Source organism: Columba livia, chromosome 11, assembly GCF_036013475.1.
Source record: "Columba livia isolate bColLiv1 breed racing homer chromosome 11, bColLiv1.pat.W.v2, whole genome shotgun sequence".
NCBI lineage: Eukaryota > Metazoa > Chordata > Aves > Columbiformes > Columbidae > Columba > Columba livia.
Genome location: NC_088612.1, coordinates 2,560,631 through 2,575,648, shown reverse-complemented (window position 1 = coordinate 2,575,648; position 15,018 = coordinate 2,560,631). Strand labels below are relative to the sequence as shown.

The 15,018-nt window shown below is 37.6% G+C and overlaps 1 protein-coding gene and 1 long non-coding RNA gene across 8 annotated transcripts in view; one reads left to right on the top strand and one right to left on the bottom strand.

Moving 5' to 3' along the window:
- Window positions 1-8,079, top strand: part of COPS2 (COP9 signalosome subunit 2) — a 21,116-nt gene extending 13,037 nt beyond the window's left edge. For all 7 annotated transcript variants that reach the window (XM_065075880.1, XM_065075879.1, XM_065075882.1 and 4 more), the window contains exons 7-13: window positions 722-896; window positions 1,909-2,087; window positions 2,213-2,265; window positions 3,168-3,265; window positions 4,929-5,011; window positions 6,525-6,583; window positions 7,324-8,079. In XM_065075880.1, coding sequence (XP_064931952.1) covers window positions 722-896; window positions 1,909-2,087; window positions 2,213-2,265; window positions 3,168-3,265; window positions 4,929-5,011; window positions 6,525-6,583; window positions 7,324-7,468 — 792 coding nt within the window. In that variant the 3' untranslated portion in view covers window positions 7,469-8,079. The remainder of the gene's footprint in view (window positions 1-721; window positions 897-1,908; window positions 2,088-2,212; window positions 2,266-3,167; window positions 3,266-4,928; window positions 5,012-6,524; window positions 6,584-7,323) is intronic.
- The window catches only part of LOC135580493 (uncharacterized), a 25,160-nt gene extending 10,165 nt beyond the window's left edge, over window positions 1-14,995 (bottom strand). The window contains exon 1 of the long non-coding RNA XR_010475222.1: window positions 14,651-14,995. This is a non-coding gene — a long non-coding RNA (uncharacterized LOC135580493). The remainder of the gene's footprint in view (window positions 1-14,650) is intronic.
- Between the last annotated feature and the right edge of the window lie 23 nt (window positions 14,996-15,018).

Genomic DNA, 15,018 nt, shown 5'->3' with positions numbered 1-15,018 from the left:
TGTTGCTGAGCTTTAGTGCAGAGGGAAAAATACTGTGCTTGCTTTCACTTGTCATCTGTGTGATAGCGTGAACCAAAAAATGATGGTTTATCCTTGCTTAAAGATGATTTAAAAAAAATTATTCACAACTGTAGATTACGTTTCCTTTTAGTTAGGTGCAGGTATGAGAAGCACATATGAATAGCCTATAATATATAGACATGTATTTTAAAACACAGTGAAGATGCCAAGTGAGCTTTACTGAAAACTGGAAGTACAGTTGCTACTTTTGCATTTGGAAGTGTGGGGGGGAATTGGCCATGCAGCCTGCTGTGCTTGTTTGTGGCCCCTTTTCTTCCTCCAGCATGGAAAATGGGTTACAAATTTCTGGGAAATGATTCTGTTATAGGCAGCAGAAGAGTTGTATGTAGTATCTTATATATATGTATGTGTGTCAGTCATTGCATTGATATACCGAGAGTGTGGCTTAACAGAACTGGAAAATAATAAAGGGCAAAGTTCTGAAATTTGTTGCAAGGAAAACATTTAAATAAACCAAAATACTGATTTTTTAAATAAAGGTTTTCACAGCTTGGCCTGTGATAAGTTATTTGAGTATTATGTTTTGGTTTAATAGGAATATCTTTATTGCTGATGGGAAATAACTGAGATTATTTGGTAATAAAACTGAAATCACTGTTCTCTAAAAATTTCACAGTATTTATTATTTAATCTATTCTAGACTGATGATGGGGAAGATGATCTAAAAAAAGGTACTCAACTATTGGAAATCTATGCTTTGGAAATTCAAATGTATACAGCACAGAAAAATAACAAAAAACTTAAAGCATTATATGAACAGTCATTGCACATCAAGTCAGCCATTCCTCATCCACTGATCATGGGAGTTATCAGAGGCAAGTTAATCTTGAATTTTTCATTTAACGTCTGTTACATAGATTACTTTTACAAAAATCTGATATGTTTTTTCTGGTTCCAACTATAAAGAAGACAGAAGATCCTGTAGATGCAGAGGCAGACCAGCTGTATGAAAGTAAAGAACTACAAATGCAGTGGCTACAGTCTCATCATGTAATGTTTGCCTCCTGCAAACAGCTCTGCTGTTCTGGTGCCTGAGTGCCAGCTGCAGTGGTCAGAGGGGGCAGGACACGTGTGCTGTGGTAGAGAAGCAATAGCAGAACAAGAGGAAGACTTGAGCTGTTTGACACCGTGGAAGGCAGCAAGGAGAAATGCAAAGGCTTGACAGGACTGCTAGCGGCAGGGACCGCTGTTTCTGCACTTCCCTTTTATAAATTTGTGTCTGACGTCTCACCTTGCTAAAATTCATCAGGAACTGAAGGGCTTTAAGATGCATTTGAAAATTTTTTTTATTATCTGTAATGACAAATTATAATGGAAATGTGCTGCGCGTCTTGAAAAAAGTCTTCTCCGGAATGCTGTTGTGCCCTCCTTCTTCCCCTAGTGTAGGCACTTGTACAGACAATCAGGCAGCAGTGGGTACTTCAGAAATAAAAGGAAAGATAAAGTATTCCTCAATTTTTCTGTATGGTTTTGCTCAACAGATTGAGAAAATTCCATAAATATAGCAAGTCTGTTGCCTTTGAAACGGAGATAAATGCCATTACAGTTTTTACAGCATTTTAACATAAGGTTAAATAATTATTGGCTGTGAGGATTAGTCTGCTTTTAGATTTATGGTGTGGGCTGCGTTTTGTTTTTTCTTCTTTGAAATGGGTTTATTCAAATGGCAATGCTGTATGTGAAAGGCCTAATGCCTCAGAGAATGAAAGGACTCCTGAAAATATGTCAGTAATCTATTTAGAAATAGCATGGAACTTCTGAGCACAATTGTTGTAGTCGGCAACAAGCACACAGTGTTCCTTTTCATCTGTGTTTTTTTCTTTTCAGAATGTGGAGGCAAAATGCACTTAAGAGAAGGAGAGTTTGAAAAGGCACATACTGATTTTTTTGAAGCATTCAAGAATTATGATGAATCAGGGAGCCCCAGAAGAACCACTTGCTTAAAATACTTGGTCTTAGCAAACATGCTCATGAAATCTGGAATAAATCCATTTGACTCTCAGGAGGTATTTTATTTTTTCCTTCCCTCCCCCCCCCTTTTTTGAATTGATAGGGAAATTACCCATAAGATGAAAATGGAAAAAAATACTGAAAATCTAAACATGCGTATTGTGCTTTCTGTTCTGTGCAGGCTAAACCATACAAAAACGATCCAGAGATTCTAGCAATGACAAATTTAGTAAGGTAAGATTTTGATTTTTCTGGAGAAGAGAACAAAAAATAAAAATATGTAGTCTCCAAACCAGAAGTGGAATATTTTTAGAGGTGGCTTTTCTCTGCACAGCTAACACAGTTATTTCATAAATATTGGGCAAATATTTGCAGACTGTTTTTCTAGCAAAGTATCTATACTGTATACTATACTATACAGAAACATGCTATCTTCTGCTACAGTGAATTTCTTCTGCAGTGGCAAAAATCTTATTTCATTCCTTAGAGTTGTCCCACCTTGCAGTGCAACTGGTCTTTAGGGTTTGCCATATTATATACGAGAAACCTTCTTTTTGTAATCCTTTCTTAGATAACAAGATTTTCTAGTTAAACAATACAGAACTACAAATAAGCTATAAATAAGAATCTAAACAGTATAATAATATTACGCCAGAATTACTGATGGTTAATCCTGGAAGTCAGAATTTCTTCCACCTTTCAGTATTTTCAGAATTCAGCTTAAGACAGACATTGTAGAGACCGCAACAGCCCTCTAGACTCTTTAGCTCTTATTAGTTCCATGAAGTGTGGTTTCATGAAGCCAAAATTCAAGTGATGGTACTCTTCACAATTGGCTCTTTTTAGGGTCTAGACTTTTTTAAAGAATAACTTCTTAAAGTACAAAGGTTTTAAAACTATAGTGCACTTGTGGAGTAACTAAATGTTCATACTAAACTTTTGTAAATGCTACTAAAATTTGAATAGGATAATTTCTGTTGCATCTCATCCTGAAATAGTTTTTCCTTATAAAGCTTCTGAATATAATTATTTGCCACCAAACCTAAATACAGGGGTTTTTTAGAAGAAGTAGAACACAGTCTTATGAGTTTTTTTAACTTTTAAAAATAATAATTTGGTCTCTTTTTTTCCTGAAGTGCCTATCAGAATAACGACATCACTGAATTTGAGAAGATTCTGAAAACAAATCACAGCAACATCATGGACGATCCCTTCATAAGGGAGCACATTGAAGGTATTTTTGCAGGCTTTTATTTTTTTTCCCCCACTACTTGTTTATTTTTCTTCTTGGTAGAATGGAAGTTCTTTGTAATTAGTTATGGATGATTCCTTTAGTGTTTCCAAGTTCTTTAGAAGTTGGTCATGGTCACCGTGCATGCAGACGTGTAGAATGACTGTGAAGAATTGCAGGAATGATGGAGAAAGTTCTAGCAAGAGTGGATATTTTAAGATAATATTTACAGTGGTGTTAGGCACTGAAGATTTTGAGTCGTGTGGGTTTTTTTTTTTCCATTGAAAGGATTAAATGAGGGCAAGCCTTACTTGTAAAGGTGGTTTTTCTCAGTCTCAGGTTAGATGTTTGCTAATTTATACAGTTAACTTTCTGCTCCAGATTAAAGACAAAATATGTAGACAGTGTACTGAAGGTTGCATTAATAAATGTGTAATAATAAAATATGTAACAAGATACATAATTCTAATGTGTATATTGAAACCAAAGTTTGGATTTATAGTACCTCTCCTTAATAAAACAGGGAAACACACTAACACGTGCCGTTACCTTCCATTAATATATTATAGTTACCCCCTGCATTTGTTATGTGACTGAGAATTTTAAAGTCTCTTCACTTGAACATAGCGTGGAGTTTTTCAGATAACTACTGTTTTCACAACGAGCGGGTCTTACTGTGGCACTGCAAGATCATTCAGCTGGATAGCTACACGAAAGGGAAGAGTTAAATCTGGAGACCTGGTTTTCTTACATTTGTTTGTAAAAGAGAACATAGCAAACAGCAGGGGAACCTAAATATAACCCCTCTACTGCTGCTTGTGTGGACTACTGGTAAGCTTCAAAGTCTTGTAGGGAGGCTCTGCAAGGTTAGAGAGGGATGCTTAAGGAAGAAAGTAGGACAGAACTGGAAAGCAAGAGGAGAACAGCTGAATCAAAGGACTGAACAGTATTTAAGTTTCACCCCTTACATGATAATAGTCTGCTAGTGATATGCAGGGGGGGAAAAAGAGATTCTCATCTTTTCCACTCTGTAGTAATAAAGAATGCATGTTCATGGTTAGAATGTTTATATCCCTTGCCTCATTCTTTTAATCTCCTTAGTTTTATTGAGATACCTAATCTGGTCTTCAGTATTATTTTTCTTTATATAAACACTCCTTGTGTAACTAGTTAGGTAAAAGTGGATCCAGGTCTTTTTCTGTTAATTTACAGCTGTAATTTTTGCTTTCATTTTATCCAATTTTTCTTTAATAATGTAAACATGTGTAAAACAATGGCTGCACAATCTTATGTAAGCAGAATCAGCCACTTCATGCAGACTGTTTTATACTTCAGTTCCTCATCTTAATTATACCATTAGGCCCTGATCTTTTAACCTAAAATGTGAACATCCCCCATGAAGTTCCTGCATATGTGAGTTACTAAGCCTTAAGAAAACCTCTTTTCACTTTTGTACAAGGCAAGCATTCTAGCTATAAATTAGAGGGGCAGACATACTGTGCACTAATCTGTATGATTTATCCTGTTGATTTGAATAGTTTAAATTTGTACCAGGGAATACAGTGCTCCATCTTTAAACAGTTTTCAACTCAAGTCCACCTTCAGAGCTGTGTTGCATCTTTATTTCAGTACTTTTGTTTTTACAGTTTTTTTTCTTCTCTTACAGAGCTTTTGCGAAACATCAGAACACAAGTGCTTATAAAGTTAATTAAGCCTTACACAAGAATACATATTCCTTTTATTTCTAAGGTATGTGTCAGCAGAGCCTTGCATTTGCTTAAGCAAATTAGTAATTGTGAATAAAAGCTCTTAAATAAATACAGTGCTTCCAGAAATAGAACATCTAAAATATAATCTAAACCACAAAGTAGTACTGATGCACTGCTGGCAGCTTGGCAGGGTGAAAATGTAAATTGCAGGTGTCATCCCAATGCTTTTTATAATATGTAATATGATATATTTCTGAAATATTCAGTTACCATATTCTACTTGGTGTAGAAAAGCGCTTTTCTGAAGAGAAATATAAAAAGTGGAATTTGTATAATTCAAATTGTAATTATGAATTTAAATTTATGAACATAGAAATCCAAATTTTAATTCCTTTTGTTTAAAAGATATCTTAAAATGTCTGTGCGATACGAATTCCAGAACTGTGGTAATAGAACAAACCAGCTGTTCTACTAGAAGGGAGCCAGGAGCCCTGCGTGGTTAAACAGGGAACTGCTGGGTAAGCTCAAGTGGAAGAGGAGAGTTTATAGATCATGGAAGGAGGGGCTGGGCACTTGGGGAGAATATAAGGCTGTTGTCAGAGGGTGTAGGGAGGCAACTAGGAAAGCTAAGGCCTCCTTAGAATTAAACCTGGTGAGAGGGGTCAAGGACAACAGGAAGAGCTTTTTCCAATACGTGGCAGATAAAACGTGCCTCAGGGGTCCGTACTGGGGCCTATATTATTCAATATATTCATAAATGATTTGGACGAGGGAATAGAGTGTACTATCAGCAAGTTTGCTGATGACACCAAGCTGGGAGGAGCGGCTGACACTGGAAGCTGTGCTGCCATCAGAGACCTGGACAGGCTGGAGAGCTGGGCAGGGAAAAATTTACTGAAATATAACAAGGGAAAGTGTAGAGTCTTGCATCTGGGTAGGAACGTGATTACTGATTTAATTCCCCAATCTGGAAAGAACAAAATGAAAACCCAGTGACAATAGATTACTATTTCTATGTCCTGTGCGTCTGTGATTTTTCTTGCAAAAATTCACAAAATTCCAAAATATATCGTGAAGTATTAGCGATTCCTGATTTTCTTTAGAACTCTTGTGTGCTTTTTTTTTAAGCTAGCCTTAACACTTGTAGAACTCGCTTGAGCTTGAAGACGCAATTAGCGTTCTAAATAGTTTTGACTACAGACCCATTATTTTCTGATAATTATTGTCTCATTTTATTTGTTGGTGTTTCGTTTTGTTCCCTCCCCCCCACTCCATTTTGTTCTGTTTTCAGTAAGTTAACAAAGGAACTTGTTTCTGGAGCTTCAAAAATTTTTGCTTTAGATTCTTCAGCCTCTCCTGCGAGGCTACTTATCTCTTGATCATTTGCCACATATACTTTGGGGTGGAGTACTTTTATTTAATAGACCATTATTGACTTGATACTATTGAACAGTAAAAAATTGAAATGAAACCAAATTCTTCATATGAAAATAAAGATTGGGAGGATGTTGCAAAACAGAGCAGCAGCATAATGAGTTTTCTTTTTCTTTTAGGAGTTAAACATAGATGTAGCTGATGTGGAAAGCTTGCTTGTGCAGTGCATATTGGATAAGTATGTACTTTATTCTTGATTACTGATCTTTGATTACTATAAAGTATACAAGAAGCAACAAAACAGTATTTTTGTGCATTGTGACAATATTGTTTGACTCTAGACCTGAAAGTGCTGACTTTGTTTGGATTTGCTTGGCTTATGAGCAGTAAGATATATTTGTAAGATGTGAGCCAAGAAAATTATAGAAAGAGATTGAGTAGCACGTTTTTACTTTAATTATATGATAAATTAGTTGAATTATTTATTCTTAGTAATCGGTGCTTATGCCGATGTATATTTTTGAGCACATTTTGAAGTTGACAAATTAGTAGTCTGCTCTCCTTGACTGGAAAAACAGGACTACAATTTGTAAAATCTTTTTTTGGTGGGTAACTTGTTGTATCTACTCGGGAAATATAATCCATATGTAGGTTTATATTTTAATTTTTTTTTACATAGATCTCCATATTAAATGATTCTTTGCTTTTCAATAACTGTTTACCTCATATTGCTGCAGACTTGTATGTGGGTCATAGCTAGGGAGATCATATACATATTGCCCAATGAATTAGTTCCAATCATGACAACAACTAAATGGGCAGTACTGCTCAGGACAATATATTATAAATTGCTGGATTCCGAAGTAGAGTTCATGTGTCTCTAGTATAAGAGGACCTCTTATTTTAGCTCTGATTTATTGTTAGCTCTTATTTGCATGTGCATTAGCAATTTATAGTTATGTATTTATTTACTTCTAGCACTATACACGGCCGAATTGATCAAGTCAACCAGCTGCTAGAACTGGATCACCAGAAGAGAGGTGGTGCACGGTATACTGCATTAGATAAATGGACCAACCAACTAAATTCTCTCAACCAGGCTGTAGTCAGCAAGCTGGCCTAACAGAAAACAAGCTTTTACAAACATACTTAAGGCAACAGTGGAGTCATGTAAACATTAAAAGAACTGGGAATGGCAAAACTACTGTCGGTTGGTGTGCCCTGAAATTATTGGAGTTATGGCAGAAGTGCTTTTTTGATCAGCTGGTTTGTGTTTTGCTGCTGCATTTATCCCAAGAAAAAAACAGCTTTAATCTCCAGAAGAAAACCAAAATGCCACGGGATTTATGCTGTATTGACATCTTGCCCTAAACATACAACATCCTAGTAATTTGTCAAAGGGCAGTTAATGACCAGAGAGAAGATTTTTGTCATGATTTTGAATACACTGACACGTTACTGTTGGTTAAATTTAAACATGTTTTACCTGCAGAAATTCTCTCACAAAAATAACCTGCAATAACTTGAAATGCATACCCTTTTGAACACTTCCTTTTCTCATGTATAAATTGAAATGTTTGCTGCATTTTGCAAAATGTCAATTCTCCAAAAATGTGTCCATATATTTCTGTACCTGCAGTGTAGTAAAGGTTTAGAAGAAACCCCATAATTATAGTGGCATACTGTCACTTAGGTTTCAAGCAGCAAAATAAACAGTGCGGTTCAGAAATTGTACAGTTTGTTTCTTGCTGTGCTTTCGTTATACTTGATTTTTACTTCTGGTATTTTTAAAAGAAAATAGGTATTACTTCATCCTCACTTCACTTATGAAAGACAATATGGAGATTTTAAGTCTAAACATTTGTGTGTGTGCTGTTGATTTTTTTTTTTTTCCCTTGATATAGTTAAAAGTAAATACTGGAGAGTTTAAAAGCTGACATGTAGCAATCTTGCTAACTGACTTTTATCTTGCAAGATACCAAACTATTATGAGTCATGTCTAGTTGATGTTGGTGGGTATTTGGCATTTCTCAGGAATATGCTTGATTGTACTGTAAGTCCCTTCATAGCTGCTCTTTAAATCCTGAAGTCCTACCACATAGTAGGCACATGCCTTCCATGTCCTAAGATTTTGGGATCAGCAGATCTATGTTAAGCACAGCAACTTTTTTCCTGTAGCAGCTTGTTGGGAGCTGACAGGAAAATTCTCTTGCAGGTCTCAAAAATGTAGAAATCACTTCTTCCGTAACTGCAAGTACTCCATTTGAAACCTGAGGGTGTGGTGTAATGGTGCATGAAGCCGTGCCACACACGGCCATTGTTACAGAAGAAGGAAAAATACATATGTAGAGCAATTAACACCACCCCAAAAATAAGGAAAGGACACATCTCCATCAACGTATGTGCAAGGCAGCGTGGTAAACTCACTGTTATAGGACAGGATTTAAATTGGTAACAGTGTATAATTAAATAGGATAAAATTAACTTTCATCTGAAGAATAGTTATGTCCCTTGGAAAATTATTTTGCTCAACAGTTGTCAAAGCAAGTGATTTTTTTTTCCTGGTGTTTACACAGTAAACTTGATGTGTTGCGTGAGTAGCATGATGCTGTATGTTAGGTGAGCATTTCTCCTTCAGTGATACATTATATTTTTACCACTAGGTGTTTCTAACTTATGCACTTACTTAATAGTAAAATATGAATATAAATTGAACTTAGTTTTTAAGCAAAGTTTTTTCCCTCATAAAATCAGTAGATAGCACTCACTAAAGCACATTGTTCATATTTTGTTTCCTGACAGTGCTGTGATGCATAACATTGTTTTTACTTTGAAAACCCCACTAGGATCTGATGATGTGAAACTGAACTTAACAGTCCCAATTAGTGTGTAGTATTATTATCTACAGATACAGAGACTTGAATCTGGATAGCAAATTTTGCAAGGTTCTCCTTCCCATGGGCACAGAGGATAGTGACAGCTATTCCAGCCTGTTTCCTTTCACTGCCATTTCCTGCCGCCCTTGCTGTGAGAAGGAACAACTACTGTCTTGTAGAGAAGGGAAAAAAAGAACCATGTGTAAACTTAGTGTCACTTTAAAAGGTCTTAACTTTGTTGGTTGTAACTGATCCTTCCCATCCCAACTATGTCTGCTGGGAGGCATGTTTGATTTATCAAAAAGGAAATGGGAATGCTGTAGTAGATCTTGTCTTATTCAGCTAGTACCCTTGTTTTATCTTTTTGTTGTGAAGTACTAATTGTAGTAGGCCTAGCACAACTAGTGAAGCGCTATTAGTTTGAATAGTGAGGGCTAGCAGTGTGGTTTTAGATTAAAAAAATGTCAGTCTACCTCCAATAAATTGTGTGTTTTGGCATACTTCAGTTCTTGTCAGTCTACCTCTAATAAACTGTTGTGTGTTTTGGCATACTTTAGTTTTTACTCATGCATACAGTGCCTTAGCATCTGTGCTCTAGGCACATAATGAAGATTTACATAGTCCCTAAGGGATTCTACTCCTTTTTCTGAGTTCTCGTAGTTCTTAGCCTGGAAGATGAGAATTGTCTGCTGGGAAATAGAGAGGAGCTGTGTTGTCACACAACTGCAGCAGAACGTGCTAATAGTTGCTATAGCCTGCTTATTCCCTGGTAGATCTAGCTCTGGGGTCATTTCTGCCCCCTCAGGAAAAGCGAACAAGCAGTTGAAGGAAGAGCACGAATGTGAATTTTTTTTTTTTCAAAGAATATTATTGCACTGCAGGTTGTTCAAAAAGCGCAAAGCAGTCTCACTGCATTCTCCAGTCTCTGTTCCAATCATTAAATTGATGCAATTGTCATTAATTGTCAAGACATGCTTTTCACAACTTGTTGCATGTTTCTATAAACCTTTTGTTGCTGCCGGTAGAACTGGCACCTTAGCTAGTACCAATAACACTGTTTGCAAAAGAACATTTTAACAGCTATTGTAATCTCATGTAAGATGGCAATAATGATTAAGCTGTGTATATATAAACCCCTCTTTTAAGTTTCTGGTAGCTTATTCATTAAAACTGAACGTCATGCAAATGAAATCTGGCAGGATCTGGGTGCTATGTCTGCATGCATTTTAGATTTTATTATTATTTATCAAACATACTTTGGAGGAATGCATTCTTTTCTCATATCGAAGCCCTTCTCTAGTGGATTGGATCTGAAACCATGATGTAGTGAGGATTTCATTTTCATTTCATTTTTCCTTTAAGTACGCTTAGAAATACATTGAAGAACGACAAAAAAAAGACAAAGGGCAAGGCAGCTGAAATGCACCTGGCAGAATAACATAATGAAGGTATTTGAACTGTAGTCTGTTAATAAACACTGTGACTTTTGTAATTATGCAAAAGTTGTCAGCTGTAAAACATGTCTGTATTTGAAGACTGTATTCTCACGTTTACTTTTTTTTTGAGGAGTGGTGAATTAATTTACTTGAGCAGGAACTGTGTGTGTATGGATTTAGAGTAAAATGACATCACTCTGGACAGTACCTCTAGGTTTCTCAAAAATACAGCAGTTATTTGAACTAAATTTCTCCATATAGATGTTAATACTGACTTTAAAAATCAAAGTTTAGCTATCACTTTATTCAAAGAGCTAAAAATATGTTTTAGAGCCAGATTAGAGAACTAGATAAAATACTATATTACAGCTAGTCATAGTTAAACGTTAATTAAGATACTGACAAAAAATATTATCTCTGCCTTAAATGCTTTTAAATCTGTGGAAAGGTAGAATGCAAACTGCATCTGCGTTATAATAATTGCATATTTAGCAGTAAATTTTAGATGCAATAACTGTAAGCATTACAGCAAGAGTAAAGGCTAATCCCTTCCTGGCCATATTACACAGAGTTGCAAGGCAGGACCTGTCTCAGTTGGCTTTGAGGGCACTTTGCAGCTGCTCTGTGTGGGAGTGCTGGGCTGGCTCTGGCTGCTCTCAGGTAGCAATCGCATGTTGCTCTCAGAATTGTGATTCTCAGCTTTGCGAGCTAGTTCCCAGCTCGCCTTCCCACTCTGGTTGCACTAAGTTCCCTGTTGCATCTGCCCTTAGCTGTCTGGGCAGGATGTCACATCTTATCTCTCCACACCAGATGCAAATGTTTATTTGCCAAGAAATACTTTGCTTTTTGTACTTGTATTTTTCTAGAGTTATGCTGAGGATTTTAGCCCCAGTACAGCTGTCATCTGGGAGTCAGCTGCATACCTGCTGCCTCTGCCTCTTTGCTCACTGCAGCAGCCTCCAAACATGTTAGTGCTGCTGTGGTCCAGGTTCAGGTGGTGCTGCCATGGGGCTCAGTCTCAGTCTGCCCAGATCTCGCAGGTGCAGGGGGGTGTTATTTCACAGTTCCATGCCAGTGCAATGAAGCTTATATACAAGTTCAGCTTGCAGTATAAGAACCTGCCTTGATTTCAATGAGACGTGTGTAATCACATCCTTCCGTGTTTTGTAGGACTTTTTGCCCACTAACGTAAATCGAGCCTATGTAAATAGAGAGCGTGAGTAGCCACATGTATGCTGTTAGATTTGCTTGTACTCTTGATTTTAATTCTGAATAGTCATTACCAAGTGCCTTTCCGTACTGCTGAGATATTTTGGTTTAGACTCCAGTTTTTATTTTTGGTTTGACCTAGATTTTCTTCATTTGGTCGCTGTCCTCCATTGTCTTCAGAAAGAATATCTCCACTATCCAGCAGATGTAGCAATAAAACAAACAACTTCTTAGCAAAACTGCAGTCAGCACCCGCTATGTTCAAGCATAATTTTTGCTTCCCAACTATTCACTCATTTACTCCGTGTTACAATAAAATAGTAGCAATAATTGTTTACTAACTGCCAGGTTTGAGAACTGGATCCTTAAGACTGAATATTCAAACCCAGCTACTGCAATTACCAGTGTGTTTATATTGAACAGGGTTTTTTTTTGGTTTGGTTTTTTTTATGGCTTCCTTAAGGACTGTAACACTGAGTTCTCTTACACAACACTTGCTGACGATGATGTAACCAGATCCCCTGGCATAGTTGTGATAGCTGTGGATAGGGGATCTAACATAACTGGTTCTGAGTGCTTTGGTATGTTTTCCTTTTTGGTGGTAATACAAAGCAAAATTTTATGGGAGATTTGAGGTCTCTTCTCTCAAATGGCCTCTCAGGTCACACAGCATGACTTTCTGTATATGTATATTGTATAGATTTATGTAGATCTGATGTCTATTTAATCACTGCCCAATTTAGATCTTAGAACTTCTTATTGTTGTTTAAGTATGCATAACAGCCCTTTCAAATTGACCTTTCTGTTGGTATGTATCTTGGGAACAAAAGAAGGATTTCATAATGAACAGCCTTGCCATAATGAGTCATTATTTTTTAAAAATACAGCAACTATCTTAAGCAAATGTCATAATATATATTCTGTGGTCAGTAACAATTTGGACAAATTAAGCTGCATTCCACACTAAAATGCTGGTGTGCTAATACAAGAAGACAATTGTTCTATAGCTGTTTCAGTGGGATTTTTTTTCACTGTTTTCTGTACAGTCAGGCAAGTTCTCCCACATTACTTGGGAGATGCAAAGTGACTAGGTTTTGCACAAATAAGCATAACACATTCAACTATGGGGAATAAAATATATTTCACTCAGTAGGGATTTGCTGTTTCATTTATGGAGATAAAGTTTAGGTGTCTTATTTTATGTTTCATAACCATTTATCTGTAGATTTACTGATGAAATACTGTTCTATTGCAGCTACTGAAAGCTCCTGATATGATGAGCTTAATCCCCAGTTTTGCTTTCATGGCTTATTGTGTTGAAATAACCAATGTCATTGTGTAAAAGACCCTGGGAATGTAACATCATACCTTGAAATTAATCTGTTACTACCTTGAAATGGCTTCCTAGGGTTATGAACACGTGGGTTAGTTCTGACGACCATTAATCTTATCAAGAAAAGTGCTAAGATACAGAAGTACACATAAAGTGTACAACTGCTGTAGCTTCTCTAGTTAAGATGAGGTTCTGTATCAATTAGGGTGCTGCAGCAGCCCTCCTCTTCTCCTTATTTGTAAAAACACTCCTCACACAAGTTACCAGAAGTTCTGTAGTTAAACTTAATTTGGATTACAACTTCTCCCTTTCCCATATGATCCATGGGACCTATAACTGTTGGCTGCAACCCCATGAAAATGTCAAGTGGGAGAACTTAAGTAATGTTGCAGTCCTCTAGGCAAAAGTTACACTTGTATGGTGATCCTGCAGATGTGGATGGAATAGCATGGAAGGCAGTGACAGTCTGCACAATTTCTCTGTTTGTGTCATCTCTCTGCAAGATGAGATCTTAACTGTGCAATGTAATAGCCATCTTCATAATACCATGTGTTACGTATGAAGTTTTAATGGTGAAGAACAACTCTTAAGAAAATGCAAAGGGATTATGTCAATTAATCCAAGAAATAGAATTTTTTTTTATATAAAGTAGAACAAATATGTAGCATAATGAACACGAATTTGCAAAGATCAAGTAATTCTAAAACAAAGGTTAAATATAGGAATTTCTGGCAATATAGCTCTATAGAGACATTTTTTAGTAGTTTTATCTCCAGCAAATTCAGATATAGGCTTTTTCCTTTACCTCAGCTACTTATTTCTCACAAGAATCTCTATCAAGCAGAAACCTGCTTTTGTATTAATACACTTTATAAATGTATTTCACCTGGAAGTTCTCAAGATTCTGCTCCAGAATATCCTTCGCATTTTTCTCTTACAAAAGTACTTAGCCTAGTTCTACTCTTTTTATCAACCAAGTGTAGATAAATCATGCTTGATTTCCATTAAACCGAAGGCAATAGACATATTAGCTTAATGAAATGTAGAACATTACATATTGAACAGGCATATAGGAGCTTATGTTGTTAAGCAGCACTGGCTCATACACTTGTTTCCCATCCTCCACAGATGAACACTCTGAGGGGTGAACAACAGCCTCATGGACTTTGCTGGCACTACTCACTATAATTAAACATGAGTTAAAACCAGGGCAGCAAAATAAATAAAGAAACATCACGCAAGCTGTGCTGAAACCCACGTCTTGAAATGTCCCGCCTGCAATAGCAGGGACCTGGTCACCACACACAGGCCGGCAGGTTTCAGCCGCTGGGGCTGGGCCGGCGGCAGCGCCACGGCCGCTTCACAGCCCGGGCTGTGCTCAGGCTGCTTGTGTGACATTTTTAGATTTCCTCCTCTAGATAAATCACAGGCTTTTTGTTTTTTTTTTTTACCTTCTGTGTTCCAGATAATTTCAAGGACACCGTCAGCCCGAGACTCGCCCGCCAGCGCCTCTGAGGAGACCGGGCCCCGCGCGCACCTGCCGCCCTCACGCGCCGCAGGCAGCAGCGCCGCGAACGCGACGCCCTCGGGCAGCGGGGGTAACGGGGCGCCGCTCCCCGGTTATTTGAGAGGATTTCTTTAGTGTTAAACTCACAGCCTCGCTTGTTTATGGGTGGCCGGAACACGGCCGAGCGAGTCACCGGGCAGGGGACACCGGCTACAACCGCCACCGGGGGGAGGGGGGACTGAGGGCGCCCGCCGCCGCTCGGGCGAAGGCGTTCCGCGCGGCTTGGGCCCGCCCGGCTTCCGTCCCAGATGA